This window comes from Meriones unguiculatus, chromosome 16, assembly GCF_030254825.1.
Source record: "Meriones unguiculatus strain TT.TT164.6M chromosome 16, Bangor_MerUng_6.1, whole genome shotgun sequence".
In the NCBI taxonomy this organism is placed as follows: Eukaryota; Metazoa; Chordata; class Mammalia; order Rodentia; family Muridae; genus Meriones; species Meriones unguiculatus.
In genome coordinates, this window is record NC_083363.1 from 35,199,295 (window position 1) to 35,214,752 (window position 15,458).

Here is a 15,458-nt window from a genome sequence, read left to right on the forward strand (position 1 = left end):
TGTGGCTATAGTCACAAATCACACACATTGCAACCAATAAGCTGGACTACTTTAAAATTTTTTCTACCCAGAATCATACAGGATGTATGCTTGTGAATTTAGTGTATCAGCTGAGCATGAGTTTGTGATTTATTCATATGTTTGCAGGACACAGCTCATCTTTATTCTGGTATAATTATCAGTGAGATAGATACTTGCTTATTCTGTTAATGGCATTCTTCTATCAGCCTGGTATTTCGTGCTGGAGATTCTTCTACAGGTAGTCTCTCTCTCTCTCTCTCTCTCTCTCTCTCTCTCTCTCTCTCTCTCTGTTGAGTGTGTGTGTATGTGTGTGTGTGTTATTTTAGCTTTACCTTGTAAACCTTGGGCAGGCAAGCTGAAAATAGTGTAGCTATCAAATGAGAATGAAAGCTGAGGAACTGAGCCAAATTCTTATTTTTATTATAAGGTTGTTTTTAACTTGTGTTAACAGAGTTGATCGAAGTCATTGAAGAAAGTCATATTGTCCAACATATACATGATAACCACAAAGACCTAAGAGAAGCGTTTTAGAAATTTGCCATTTTCAAGAGATTTTCTTGAATTTTCTGAACCAGTGGTCATAAATTTTTAGCCTCGTGTTTCATGTTATAAAACCATAAAAGATACTACAGGGTACATCTGATTCATTTAGCTGGATAAATATTTAAGCTGCATGAGCATGAGGCCAAGTGTGCTAGATGGTTAGGTGACAAAGATGCCTAAGGAACAAATCATGCCCCTCAGAGTTCACAGCTTAATGGTAGAAACAAGTATTCAGGGAGATCATAAACCATTTACCTGGCTTCTTTAAAACTTGCTTTCTATTCTAATACACATTAAAAAAAAAAAAAAAAAAAACTTGTAGGTAGTACTCAGTTGTGAATTAGGCATAATGAAATGAACAAAGGTTTTTTTTTTAGGGTATATATGTTTTCTGAAACAATTAATTAAGCTAATTTTATGATTGTTGATACCAAAGATGTCGATATATATGTATATATAGACAATTTTCCATATCTTTGAAAGTCTTTCTTTAAAACTTAGTGTTGGGATCAGCAAGCAGGCATTTCTACAGGCAGCCCCTGGGGCCTGACATACCAGGTAACAGGCATTTGGAAAGACACCCAGACCACCTGCTGACCACCTGGAACCACCAGTGCATGCTCTGGACCACCCTATAAGAGAACTGGGGCCCCTCCCCTTCCTTCTTCTTCTCGCTCCTTCTTCTCTCTCTCTCTGTCTGTCTGTCGCTCTCTCTTTCTCTCTCTCTCTCTCTATCTCTACCTCCCTCTCTGTAACCCCCCTCTACCTAATAAACCTCTCGCATGGAACCGATCTCGTGGTGTGATCTGTGGACCCGCGTGTAACCTCTACATCTTTCTATAATTCCTAACACTTAGTATTAACTGCCTGGCGGGATCTGATAAGTTTTTCTTCAGTTAATGGGCCTTGATGATGCTGATGGGTCATTACTGAGGCAAACCCGGTTCCAATGCAACATTATTTTATACTTCGCTTGGGTCCACCAACTCAACACTCCCTGGCATGATTTTACTAAACTCAGATGTAATTCCCCAAATTCAAGACATTCTTAAGATGTCTTTGCAACATTTGAATTCATACTTTAAGAAATCCTTTGCATTTTGTTTTCTCTGCCTTCTGACATCCACAACCCAGTTAATAGAGAATGGAAATTTCCAGATCAATTAGGAGGTTCTAGAAAAGACAGGAGCAACCAGATTACCCAAGAGTTGACTTCTGTTCTTCTGTCCTATCAAAACAAAAGTGTTCCTATACAGACTACAACCACAGTACAATAGCTGTTAAAGGTATCAGCAATAATATTGTATATGAGAAATCAGTGGTGCCAAGCTCAGGTAAGGAACAAGAAGAGTGGAAAGGAAAGGAGGTGTGTGCACAGGCAAAAACCAGCTCCAGGCTATACTGTGGTTTTCTTTTCATCTGAGACCTCTCTACCTTTCCCTGAGAGCACCTTGGGAAGCTTTTGTCAAAGATGTAATACTGAGATAAAATTGTAGCAAATGCATTTTATGTAAAACTCCTACATAAAGGAAAATAGCCTCCAACATATTCAGCAGTTCTAGCACTCAAGAAGTATATATATATATATGTATATATATATATATATATATACATATATATATACATATATATATATCAAATTTGCTGAGAAAGAATGGAAAGTGAGTGATAATTTCTGAGCTGACCTGGATACAGAAGTTTTTGAATCAAAGTTTCACAGCAGAAAGAATGATTTTTGCCTGATAGTTACACACACTTTCAGCCAAGACAGAATGAGCATTAGTGGCAAAAAAGGCCATCATAACAATTGGAAAATGTGTGATAGAGAGACAGAGACAGAAGCAGAGAGAGGAGAGATATGAGAGATGTGAGGTTTTATTCTAACTGCTTTATTTAGAAGTGGTTTCCTATGCAGAAATAAGATGTTGAAATTGTGGTGACTCAGCCAGACTAGTTCCTTCCAACTACACTTATGAATGCTACCATTAATCCAGTAATTTATTTTATTGATAATATACAATTAGGATGCTAAATGGCCTGAATGCATTACTTCTCCGTTTAAGTGCTTTACACATTATAATTAAGCAAAGCAAAGTTAAAATCATACACATAATTTAGAAAAGCAGTGTTCAAATGACTGAAATAGGCTTGTTCTCTGCACTCAATTTATTCTCTGGATGAAGACTGTTGCAAGCAGTTAAGGGTGGCTGAGCCTCCAAGTCTTGCCCATAAGCTTAGCAGAGCCTGAGATCTGTGTCTAATGTCTTTAACTTGGAGCATAATCAGTTCTTTTCTTCAGTAATTGGTTTTTTTTTTATATCTTTTCTTCCAAGTGAAATATTTAAACCTCTGAGCTGTTGGGCTTTTTAAATCACACAGAATAAACTACTTGGAATCCACAAAACCACACGCTATAAGGTTGTTTAGAAATATTCATTTTTTTCTTTATATATTTTTGGACATTTGGGAAGCATTCTGCTTTTGTATTCTTATGTGTGCTTGCATGTGACAGCCACTAGTTTAATATTTCTTGAATTCTTTCATGAAGAAGTGATTTCTATCAAGAGTGATGTAACTCCTGAAGCTTTAGCAGCAAAGCCTTAAATCCTTCTCCAAAATCTTACTCCCTGAGTGCACTGACATCTGTAATACTTCGCACTTTCAAGGAAAAAGTTAACATAAATAAATAATTACTGCTTCGCACATATACTAGGTACTCTTACACATATCGAAATATGCAGCTGAGAGCTATAACTTAGAATAGCTCTACAAGTAAGACAATTGGCTGCCTGCTTAATGTATAAGGAAAATGTGGTCATGTGAAGAGATTTAGCTTGGTAAGTGCACACAATGAGGAAGAGAAAAGCCAGGATTCAAACCTAGATTTGCCTGATTCTGAAGCTGATATTGTCTATTCAGTACTGCACTGCCTTTAGAGAGACAGGTTCCAAACTTAACTCCATTCAAGCAACTTTTGCAGTGCTTACATATTATTATTAAAATGTGACTTTATAGGCACGGTGACCATTAATCTATAGAAAAATTATGATATGTGACTTACTACAAAATTTTAATTTCAATGTTAGATTAAAATGGAATTTATACATTGGCATTTCGGTTGATGATGGGGGATAAAAGAGATTGAACTGAGTTATCCTGAAATATTCAGAATAGGCCAAATGTTGTGGCATATAGACTTTTGAAGTAAGTCCTAATGATTATTTGGATTTCCTCAGTGTCTGTAGTTATATCCCCCTTTTCATTTCTGATTTTGTTGATTTGGATAATGTCTCTCTGTCTTTTAGTTAGTTTAGCTAAGTGTTTGTCTATCTTGTTGATGTTCTTGGTTTCATTGATTCTTTGAATTGTTTTATTTATTTCTAAGTTATTAATTTCAGCTTTGAGTTTGGTTATTTCCAGCCATCTACTCCTTTTTGGTGTGTCTGCTTCTTTTTTTTTCTATGGCTTTTAGTTGAGCCATTAAGTTGCTTGAATGAGATGTCTTGAATTTCTTCTTGAAGGCACTTGGTGCTATGAAATTTCCTCTTAGCACTGCTTTCATTGTGTCCCATAAGATTGGGTATGTTGCGGCTAACAAATCATCCTGTCATATTTCCATATATTCTACTAGAAGACACAAGGATTCAAGGTGAGAGGCCAAGTGTGCATTATTCACAACACAAAAATAAATTATGAATATCGACAAAAAAAAAAAAGATTGGGTATGTTGTGTCTTCATTTTCATTGAGTTCTAGGAAGAGTTTACTTTCTTTCTTTATTTCTTCCCTGACCCAGCTGTCATTTAGTAGCAAGTTGTTCAGTTTCCATGTGTGTGTAGGCTTTCTGCTATTTCTGTAGTTGTTGAGGTCCAGCTTTATTCCACGGTGATCAGATAGGATAAAAGGGATTATTTCAAACTTCTTGTATCTGTTGAGTCTCGCTTTGTGACCAACCGTATGGTCTATTTTGGAGAAGGTTCCATGTGGTACTGAGAAGAAGGTAAATTCTTTTGTGTTTGGGTGTAAGTTATGTAAATGTCTGTTAGGTCCATTTCATTCATGACCTCTGTTAGAGACATTGCTTCTTTGTTTAATTTCTGTTTTGTTGACCTGTCCTTTGTTGAGAGAGTGGGGTGTTGAAGTCTCCCACTATTAATGTGTGGGGATCTATATGTGGTTTAAGTTTTATCAATGTTTCTTTTACAAATGTGACTGCTCTTGTATTTGGGGCATAGACGTTCAGGATTGTGATGTCTTCTTGATGGAATTTTCATTTGATGAGCATGAAATGACCTTCCCCATCTCTTTTTATTAATTTTGGTTGAAAGTCTATTTTATCAGATATTAAAATGGCTACTCCTGCTTGCTTCTTGGGTCCATTTCTTGGAAAACCATCTTCTAGCCCTTTATCCTCAGGTAATGTTTATCTTTGTGCCTTATGTGTGTTTCTAATACGCAACAGATTGCTGGGTCTGGTGTACGCATCCATTCTGTTAGTCTGTGTCTTTTCATTGGAGAACTGAGTCCATTGATGTTGAGAGAGATTAATGACCAGTGGCTGTTAGATCCTTTGATTTTGATGTTGGCTGTGGTAGTAAGTTTGTGTGCTTGGTTGCTTTTTGTTTTACTGTAGTGAGGTTAATTATTTCCTGTGTTTTCTTGAAATTAGTTAGTTTTCTTGGGTTGTACTTTTCGTTCTAGTATCTTCTGTAACAGTGTAGGTATTGTTGAAATTTGTTCTTGTCATTGAAAATCTTGTTTTCTCTGTCTATGAAAACTGAGAATTTTGCTGGGTAGAGTAGCCTGGGTTGACATCTGTGTTCTCTTAGAGTCTGAATGATATCCGTCCAGGCCCTTCTGGCTTTCATAGTCTCTGTTGAAAAGTCAGGTGTGATTCTGATGGGTTTGCCATTATATGTTACTTGGCCTTTTTCCCTTGCAGCTTTTAATATTTTTCTTTGTTCTGTATACTTACTGTTTTGATTATTATGTGGCAGGAGGATTTTCTTTTCTGGTCTAATTTATTGGGTGTTCTGTAGACATCTTGTATTCTTATAGGCCTCTCCTTTAAGTTGAGGAAATTTTCTTCAATGATTTTGTTGAAAATATTTTCTGGGTCTTGGAGGAGGTAATCTTCTTTTTCCTCTATTCCTATTATTATTAGGTTTTGTTTTTTTCACGTTATCTTTAATTTCTTGGATGGTCTGTGTCAGGAGTTTTTTGGATTTAACATTTTCTTTGACAAGATAGATCAAGTTCTTCCATTGTATCTTCCACACCTGAGATTCTTTCTTCGATCTCTTGTAGTCTATTGGTTATGCTTATTTCTGTAGTTCCTCTTTTCTTCCCTAAGTTCTTTCTCTCCACAATTTCCTCCATTTCTGTTTTCTTTAACTTTTCCAATTCTATCTTCAGATCTTGAGCTGTTTTGTTGATTTCCTTCACCTGTCTGACTATTTTCCTGTTTTTCTTTCAATTTCTTCAGCTGTCTGTTTGAATAATCCTCCGTTTCTTTTATTTCATTTAGTTATTTAAGTATTTCCTCTCTAAAGGCCACAAACTGTTTGTCTGCAACTTCCTGTATTTCTTTATGGATGGCCATAATCTGTCTTTATCTTCCTCTATCTTTATCTTCCATAATTTATCTTTATCTTTCTCTAGGTCTTTATGCATTTTATTTGTTTCCTCTATTATCCTCTTCATAAGCATAGATGTCATCTTCTTGAATTTCAATTATGCTGGGGTGTCCACGGCTGCTTGCTCCTGGATAGCTGGGTTCTGGAGATGCCATATTGCTCTATCTTTTGTTGGTTGACGCTTTACACTGGACTCTATCCATTGGACTATCTTAGGTGATGGGGGTTACTTTCTGGTGGTTTTTGGAATCCTGTGGTGGAGAGAATTCCCTTGGCAGTAAAATGGTTTTTCCTGAAGGAAGCCTCCTCAGCTTTTCGGGTATGGTCACTGAATGGCTGTTGTTTTTCAGGAGTTGCCACAGCTCACCTCAGGCATACAGTCCTGAGTGGTAACTGTGGTCCTTGTTAGTCAAGAGGGCTCTCCTCTCAGTGGGAGAAGTCCTGGAGACAGTTGCCCTGCTTCTCGGTTTCTTGCTGTAAATTTAGTGAGCTGCTGCTGTAACCCGGGTGCCCCAGGGTTTGGTCAATTTAATTAAGGATAACTGGTTGCCCCTTGGAGCAGTTCTGGGGGTTGATCTTGGGGATCCCAGGCTTCTGTAGGTCTGAGGTTGGAGCTCTGTGCCCCAGCACCCAAGCAGTAGTGGTAGTCAGTGGCAGGTGTGCTCTGCTCTCATGCGTGCAGCTGGAGGCTACAGTCAGGAGCCTGTGGAGAGCCAGAAACTTTTCCAGAGCGAGGTGTCCTGAGGTAGGGCCAGGTGTTTCCCCTACCTTGGGGTTTCTCCCAACAGGAAGGCCCAGTCTGTGCTGTTTGGTTTGGCATACAGTGCACAGACGCTGGTGGGTGGTGGCTCCAAGCTGGAGACTGGGCAGGAGTCTGAGACCTTTTCCTGGGAATTTTCCCGTGTGTGTTTGGGGGAAGGGGTTCGGCTGAGTGCTCTAAACTGTTTCCCTCCCTGTGGGGTTTTCTCCGGACTGAGACTCCCAGTCTCCGGTGCCCTGGGGCACACAATTCTGTCTGTGAGGAAAAGTTGGCACACAGCAGGTTTCTGGGCTGGCAGCACCCGCACCCGCTGGTCCACGGGACCTTTTTCAGGGATAGTCTGGGTGACCTAGGTCAGTCCCTGTTTGCTTCCTTCCCTGTGGGGTTCCCCCCCCCACAGGGACTAGCAGTCTCTGATGCCCTGGGGCGAACAGCTCTCTGTGATGATGGAGAGTTGGGCATGCAGCAAGTCTCTGTGCTCAAAGCTGGAGCCCAGTTCAGTGATGGCAGTTTGTGCCCGCCATTCTGCCAGACCTTTTCCAGGGAAAGACGGGGTGACCCAAGGTCAGTCCTGTTTCCTTCCTTCCCTGTGGGTTTTTCTCACGACTGGGTCTCCCAATCTCTGGTGTTTTTGTGCCCACTGATCAGCCAGAGAAGGTGATCAGGACAGGCAGGCATGTGGCTCTGGTCTGGTGACCAAGTGCCTGTATGACCTGGGATTTCTTCCAGGTTATGGCTGGGTGACCTGAGAGTGGACCTGACTGGTTCCCACACCGTGGAGTTTCCTCTCACCTGGAAACAAGATCGCTGTTGTTTTAGGAACCAGAGTTCAGTCTCTTGGTTGCTGTACCGAAGATGTTGTTCTGCTTCTCAGAAGCAGTGTCCTCCTGGTGCCACCATCTTGTCACCCTACACACAACATATTCTTTTGTGTCTTTCATGATCTCAAATTTTGAGCTATCTCCATTAAAATTAAAGTGGTTGCAGGTGAGGTGAGGATCAAAATTGGACTCCTAATTACCTCAGCTTCCCACTCCTCAGTCAATTGTCACATTTATAGTAACTGTCTTAATATTAATAGTAATGTGAATGGATAATTTTTAATATTCTGTAACTACTTTTATTTACTTGCTTTCTTGGTTCATAGAATCAAACCCAAGGCTTTAAATGTCTTCAGCAAGTACTGTGCCACTGAGCTATATCTTGAACCCTTAATGTGATGATTTTTGGTCTGTAAAATAAAAATTTCAGCAGTGACTACCCAGTTATTATAACAGGCTTTTTAAAAATTGATGTTAGTGCAATATAATAATTGCTAACTGTAAATTTATACCTTAACTCCTGAGAGAATTGCATCATAACTACTAAACTATGTGTAACTACTAAAATTATACTTATGTTGATAGTGTTCAAAGTTTAGATCCAGAATGGCAGCTAACAGACTCCATGAATGTCAAAAGGTCTACTTCAAATATTATTACTTTTAAAGTTATTTTTATTTGGATTAGGCCATGGAAAGGCAAAATGACTGTTTTGGGATGTGCCTATGACAGAGTGGTTATGCCCATGTGCTCCTAGTGGTGGAATCATATCAGTATGACCACGAAGGTGTGCTTTACTTTAACCCATCCATGAAATAGGCTTGTATGTTAGCCTGGCCTATGTCTTACTATCTTGTGTTCTGTTGTGCTTTCTAGCCCTGATGCATGCCTTGGTGTTTGGGAATGTGACTGCCATCATACAGAGGATGTACTCTAGATGGAGTCTGTATCACACTAGAACCAAGGACCTAAAGGACTTTATCCGTGTACATCACCTACCCCAGCAGCTCAAGCAAAGAATGCTTGAGTACTTTCAGACAACCTGGTCGGTCAACAATGGGATAGATTCAAATGAGGTAATGTGCATTTCTTTTGTTGTCATTTTCAGACAGAAAGTACACCTGTCAGGTAAAGGCAAGGTGTTCTAATACAGGCATGAGAGAGAGAGAGACAGACAGACAGACAGATTTACTGGCCTCTTTATCTTTTTGTCTTTCATCCCTCATGGACCTACAATTTACCTTCCTTTATACAATGTTTTCACAATGCCACTCTGTGATGACAGGGTTTTATAAGAATTTGCAACTATTTTCATTCTCATTGTTTTTTAAATGATTCATTCTTAGGACAGTTTAATGTCATAATGTTAGGTGAATACTCAATGTAAACTTGCTATGCTGATCCATAAAGTTAAAAATAAGAAACAAAAAATGGGCAAAATGATATTTGTAGAACTCAAAAAACAGCCCTCAACAACCACTGGGCAAGACACTGTGTAGATCAACCAACTAGTCCACCAACACATCAACCAATCCAGTAACCACGTAACCAACTATTCTTTGAATTAACTTACAAAATAATACATTTTTATACATTCTGTATTTTTGTTTGTCCTCTTCTTGCACTGTGCTCCCCAAACATCTCAATGGAATTTTATTCACCATGAAGAAAATGAAATTATAACATTTTCAGGGCATGAATGAATAGAAGTAGAGATCAATATATTAAGTGAAATAAGAAAAACTCTGGAAGACAAATACTTCATATGCTCTCATTTTGAAACCTGGTAATCAGTGTTTTAAGTGATAATTTTATCTCTGCATATGATCATGACATGTTAATAAAGGCCAGAGAGTCCAAGTTCCTATATCTATCCTAATAGGAGACTTGATAGAAGTATTTAAAGCTTTTTTTTACAAGGATATTTCAGAGATTCATAAAATTTCTTCGGGTTTATTATCAGTTGAGTCTTCTGTGGTATATAATGAAGGTCAGAATCAACATATAGCCCTGGAATTTGTACAGAAGAAATCTCAGAGAATATTGCAACCTCCACTTATACAATGCAGTTGACCCAAGTAGGAAGAGTGCCACTGATGTCCAGCCAATCACCATAATTTTCTCTCTCTTCTCTTCCCTAGCTTTTGAAAGACTTTCCAGATGAGCTGCGCTCTGACATCACAATGCATCTGAACAAGGAGATCTTACAGTTGTCCCTATTTGAATGTGCCAGCAGAGGCTGCCTCCGGTCTCTGTCTCTCCACATCAAAACCTCATTCTGTGCTCCAGGAGAGTATCTGCTGCGCCAGGGAGATGCTTTGCAGGCCATCTACTTTGTGTGCTCAGGTTCTATGGAGGTTCTTAAAGACAGCATGGTGTTGGCCATTCTAGGTAGGTTTTGGCTGAGAAGTTTCTCTGAAATTTTATGGTGGAGTATCAGGAATACAAAGTAGGAAAGGAGGTGTTAATAAGCAGCTCTGTTTTCATGAAGAATTTCTGTATTTTGTGGAGAACCAGTCCAAAGAACATTAGTATTAAGTTTTATCTGTGCCAGAAAGAAAGGGAAAGTAATTTAATTTCAATAACAAACTTCATCACAACCATTAACCTATCACTGCTAGGGTGACACAGCCTCCTTTTACTTCCTCAAAGAAAACTGATAACTGTGGAAACTCGGTGCCATGATGTTGACTTCAAATACTAGGCATAAGGTTACTTTTTTATTGAAATAAAAAGAGCTGCTGGCAAAAGATGGTATATGGGTTAATAGAGAAAAATTCCTCTTCCCATTTTATGTGAGTTTCTTTTCAAATTTGCTCTCAATTGCTTATTCAACCAATCCTTATTGAACAATGGTCTAAGCACTAAAAATGTGGCAGAACAGAAATTGCTAGAAGTTTTACCCTTATGGGGATTAAACTCAAGAGAAGGGCAAGATAGAGAAGCTTCCCATGGCAGTGAACATCAGATAAATCCAAGGTACCTTTCAAGAAGCAATGTTTTACCCCAGTGTCTAGAATCATGCCAGTACATGTCAGTAAATGGTTAATGCAGTATTTTTTGTTCTAATTTTCTAAGGAACTGATTTGTGACAACCCTTGCAAAGTATTTTGACACATGGAACATTTAAACTTTCACAGAATGTAGATACAGATGTAAAAGCGTTTTTTTATTCCCCCCCCCCAAATATTCCAAATTCTGAACAAAAGGAAACTGACCCTTCCTTGTCTAAAGAATATATATCATCGTATGTCAATACTGTCAGCCTGCTGCTAAGGTGGTAAGCTTCAATATAGCTTATATTTTGGAAGAGAGAAGTGATAATTGCTGTGTCACTAGTATGAACTTGCGTCTTAGGTCCACTATGAAGTCTTGAAATCTTGTCAAATCTGAATGTGTTTTATAAATTCATCTCCTGAAGTCCAGTCCTTGACATGATGAAATTAAGAGGTGGGAACCTAGTATGTGATTACTACCTTCCAAAATGGGATTATAAAGAAGCTCAAAGAGTCACCTGGTTTTTTCTACCCTGATATCACAAGGATAAGTCAACAGGTAGAAAATAGAAAGGTAGCTCTTATTAGATGCTGAACCTGCCAAAGCCCTGATCTTGGATTTTTCAGCTGCAGAATCATCAGAAATAAATTTCTGTTGTGATGATACCTTAGCTGCATTGTGTTACAGCATAGATAACAGAGTATGATAGCATGACTGCCTTAACTGAGGGAGAAGAGCTGGAGCCTGAGTGCTGACAAAGCCTGTAGCTTTTGCTGCTTCATGTGGACTTCACTTTTAGTAAAAGAGGAAAGGGGACACTTGCCTTTCAAGATTTGGCTCAGCTTTTATTAACTACTTGTGATTTTCTCCTTGACATAAGTACAGAAACGCTAACACGGTCCCTTCTTCTCAATTTGCAAAGTTAAAGAACAGTCATTCTACCATTTTGTAATTCTGACTTAGAATTGACATTAATTCTAATTTGCTTCCAAAACATTGTTTATATCATATTTTCCGGTGAGTTTCCCTAGTACCAATAAAACTTTTATAGCTTGTTGATTTGCTTATTGACACATCCTCATTTTGAAAGAGCATCTGGCCAGTTTTTCAAAACCTTATGGTATCACATACATTCAATCGGATACAATACACTACTTAAAAATAGTCAAGCTTTTCTCGTTAATTCCTGTCCACTTTTAAATTTGTTGATAAGCAACAGCTTTAGGAATGGAAGACTAAGGCATTATCCATTACATTAGAGCAAAAAAGGTGCAAATTTAATGGCTTTTATGTGACTGCTGTAGCTTATAAAACATATTTTAACATTAATAATTTTTATAATTAAGTAATTACTTATTGTTGAAAGATTTACTCCACTGCTGATTTGCACATGCCCCACATTTCTCCATAAATTGTAATTTTTTTTAATGATGATATTTTTCTTCTCTGATCCCACTATGTATAAATATGTACATAACTAGGTGGTGTAAATTCACCTTGTCGAATTACCATTCTGACCTGTGATAGGATACTGATGCCCCGCACAAGTGAAGGTCCAAGATTGCCAAGTCAATGGGATGATGTAACTTTCTTCATCAGAACATTATTTATGCGGCTGATTTAGCCGGTGCTGATTTACTAGGCATACAGCTTTAATTTGGTGTCTAGTTACTTAACAGGATTTCATTCTTCCATTGAAATAAATTAGTGGTCTGGTGAGGAAGAAGCAAGCAACACCAATCAACACAGAAAGCATTCCTGGAGAGAGCTGTCACGGGAAATTGTTATGAAGATAGACTCTTTTCACCTTTTACAACTTTATTCCAGTTACTGTGTTCCCACTATTCTTTCCATTGGTGTTTGACAAGATAGAGCAATGCATGATAAGCAGTGATATTTATCTTTCTCTGTGGAATTCAACTTCCCGTTTTATTATTGTTGACGCCCAAAGACAGACCAGCTCTGAAAACATAGAGACTACCCACGATCTTTAAGATCTTTAAGGGGCACAAAAATAATTCTTTTCTTTCAGGGATAAGGATACTGAGACCTGGAATAGTTAAGACATTAGTTCATGAATCTCAACAAAAGAAAGAAGGAATTCACAGAGCAGTTAACTGAGGTCTAACCGGAGCTCAATGTGAGGCTCAAGATTATTACCAGTGCTCCATAAACATATCCTAAATCCAAAAATAAAACTGGAATTATTTTCAAGGTGCCAAATTTAGCTATGTATTGGTGGCATTCTTTAGTCATGTGACAGAAACCATAAATATGAAAGTCTAGTGGCTTTAATGCTCCTCGAATGTCCCTGGCCTAATGTAATCCCCTATATGACACTGTCCTGATAATCATCCTCAAATAGACAACTGTAAAGAGTCTCTGCACAGATGGCTTCTTGGCTGGGATTATATCTTATGTCCATTCTCAGTTTTATATTTATTATGTAACAGTGTAGATTTTTCACAAAATATACTGAAAATATAATGTTAAATTGAGCAATATTAGTGATACCAATAAGTCAGGCTTAATTCTGCTAGACAATGTGGCTGTTTGTCATCTTCAAAGGCTAAAATTATAGTCTACAGAATTTTCTTTCCCTTCTGCCTAAGTAGACTCAATTTCATAGTTAAATGAAATATTAATTGATAGTAATATTTCATATAATTCAATTATTTACTTTCAATTTTTATTTTATACACATTTTAATATCTCAAGCATATGTGATTAATATCATATATTCTTTTACCGACAAATTAAATAGAATAGACTTTTATGAGTTTCGTGCCAGAGATTTTGTTGCAAAAATATTGAGCACAATAAAGTATGAAAACTTAGAAATTCAAAACATAACTGAATGTGGAGGTAGGGCAGTTTACTTGATAACATTTCTTTCAAAAATTTCTTTATTTAAGTGGGCATGATGGCACATGCCTTCAATCCCAGCACTTGGGGAGGCAGAGGCAGCTCTGTGAGCTGCAGCTCAACCTAGTTTACACAATGAGTCCGGGACACCAAGGCTACACAAAGAAACCCTGTCTTGAAAAAAAATGTTTAAGTATTTGAGTGCTCTGTGTACATGCATGTCTGTATGTCAGGAGAGGGCATCGGATTCTATAGATAGTTGTGAATCACCACGTGGTTGCTGGAAATTGAACTCGGGACCTCTGGAAGAGCAGCCAGTGCTCTTAACTGCTGAGCCATCTCCCCAGCTCACTTGCTAAGATTTCAGTGGCATGTCTTCCTTGGAATTGAGGACTGTACAGCAATTTGTCTCCGTTGCTTACAACATAGCAAAAAGGCAATTCAGATAATCATAGTTGGTGCCTGGGAATGATGTTCTCTGTGGACAGACTCAGAAGCCTCTCACTAGAAACCTGAGTTAACACCAGTGCCTAGTGCTCTCTGTGAACATACTCCTGCTCCTGTAACCTCCAGCCCGTTTGTTTAAGAATTAAAGGTCTCTTCACATCTTTTGTTGGGTTCTGAGTGACTTTGTGGCTGTGTCTAAAGTACATCAGAAGTTAAAGTCAGTGATCTTTTTTGATAATTGAAGTTATTTCTTTTTCTTATACTATCAACTCTTGAAATCACTTAAAGAATTTAAACAATAAGATTGTCTCATATTAGTTCATCAACAAATGTTATCAAGCAAGTTAACACCCAGAAGGCACCCTGATTACTATAGACAGCAGGGCTGCTGCCACACATCAAGGCGGATTGGGACACATGGGTACCATGAATTGTCTTTTAAGACACTAGTTTTTGTCAATTCACTTTGTGCCTGGGCGGACAACATTCTTACACTGTCATAGAACACAGCAACTGAGAGCTGTGCTCCTGTATTACACACTGCTACACGCAAACCATGGTCCACAGGGTTCAGCCCTTACTCCTTCCTCTGGATTCAGAAGAGGGATTGAGTGTTTGCAAATGAAAGAACCCCGGTCTGTTGACTGCCACACTTCTGCTCTTACCAGAAGTCCTGCGCTCCAGTCAGTATGCTTCCCGATGTACTGACCAGAGAAGCTCAGAGTCATTTTCGCACTCAGAAAAGTCACTTGTTTTTACTACCCCTTTGAATGGTTAAAGTGACTGTGAAAAATTGACTGGTCCAAAGTCATTTGCCGAATTTTGCCCGAGAGTTCCTTGAGCCCATGGACGATCTGTGATGCCTAAGTCATCCAGCCATATCTTCCAGGCCAGTGCTCACTGACAGTGACATTTTTTTACCCACCACAGGACATTTAACAACATGTGGAGGTATTGACATTTAGCATGACACAACAAAAGAGCGATTGAGCCCCCACTGTCAGTACTGCCGAAATTAAGTAGCTATGGCTCATGATAATCTTTCTCGTATAATTTGAGAGACTCTGTAAGGCAAACAAAGTGACTGGGCTCCAGACCGTTCTGCTTTTCTTCAAAATGATATGGTTCTTTTTCTTTTTACTGTTCCCAGGGAAGGGGGATTTAATTGGAGCGAATCTATCAATTAAAGACCAAGTGATCAAAACCAATGCTGACGTGAAGGCACTGACCTACTGTGATCTGCAGTGCATCATCCTTAAAGGTCTCTTTGAGGTGCTGGGCCTTTACCCTGAGTATGCACACAAATTCGTAGAAGACATCCAGCACGACCTCACATATAACCTTCGAGAAGGTCATGAGAGTGATGTAA

The 15,458-nt window shown here is 38.6% G+C and overlaps 1 protein-coding gene across 1 annotated transcript in view; it reads left to right on the plus strand.

Annotated features, from left to right (window-relative positions):
* Kcnh8 (potassium voltage-gated channel subfamily H member 8) overlaps positions 1 to 15,458 on the plus strand; it is a 410,173-nt gene that overhangs the window by 327,080 nt on the left and 67,635 nt on the right. The window contains exons 9-11 of the mRNA XM_060369655.1: positions 8,657 to 8,856; positions 9,922 to 10,171; positions 15,240 to 15,454. Of these exons, the coding sequence (XP_060225638.1) occupies positions 8,657 to 8,856; positions 9,922 to 10,171; positions 15,240 to 15,454 (665 nt within the window). The remainder of the gene's footprint in view (positions 1 to 8,656; positions 8,857 to 9,921; positions 10,172 to 15,239; positions 15,455 to 15,458) is intronic.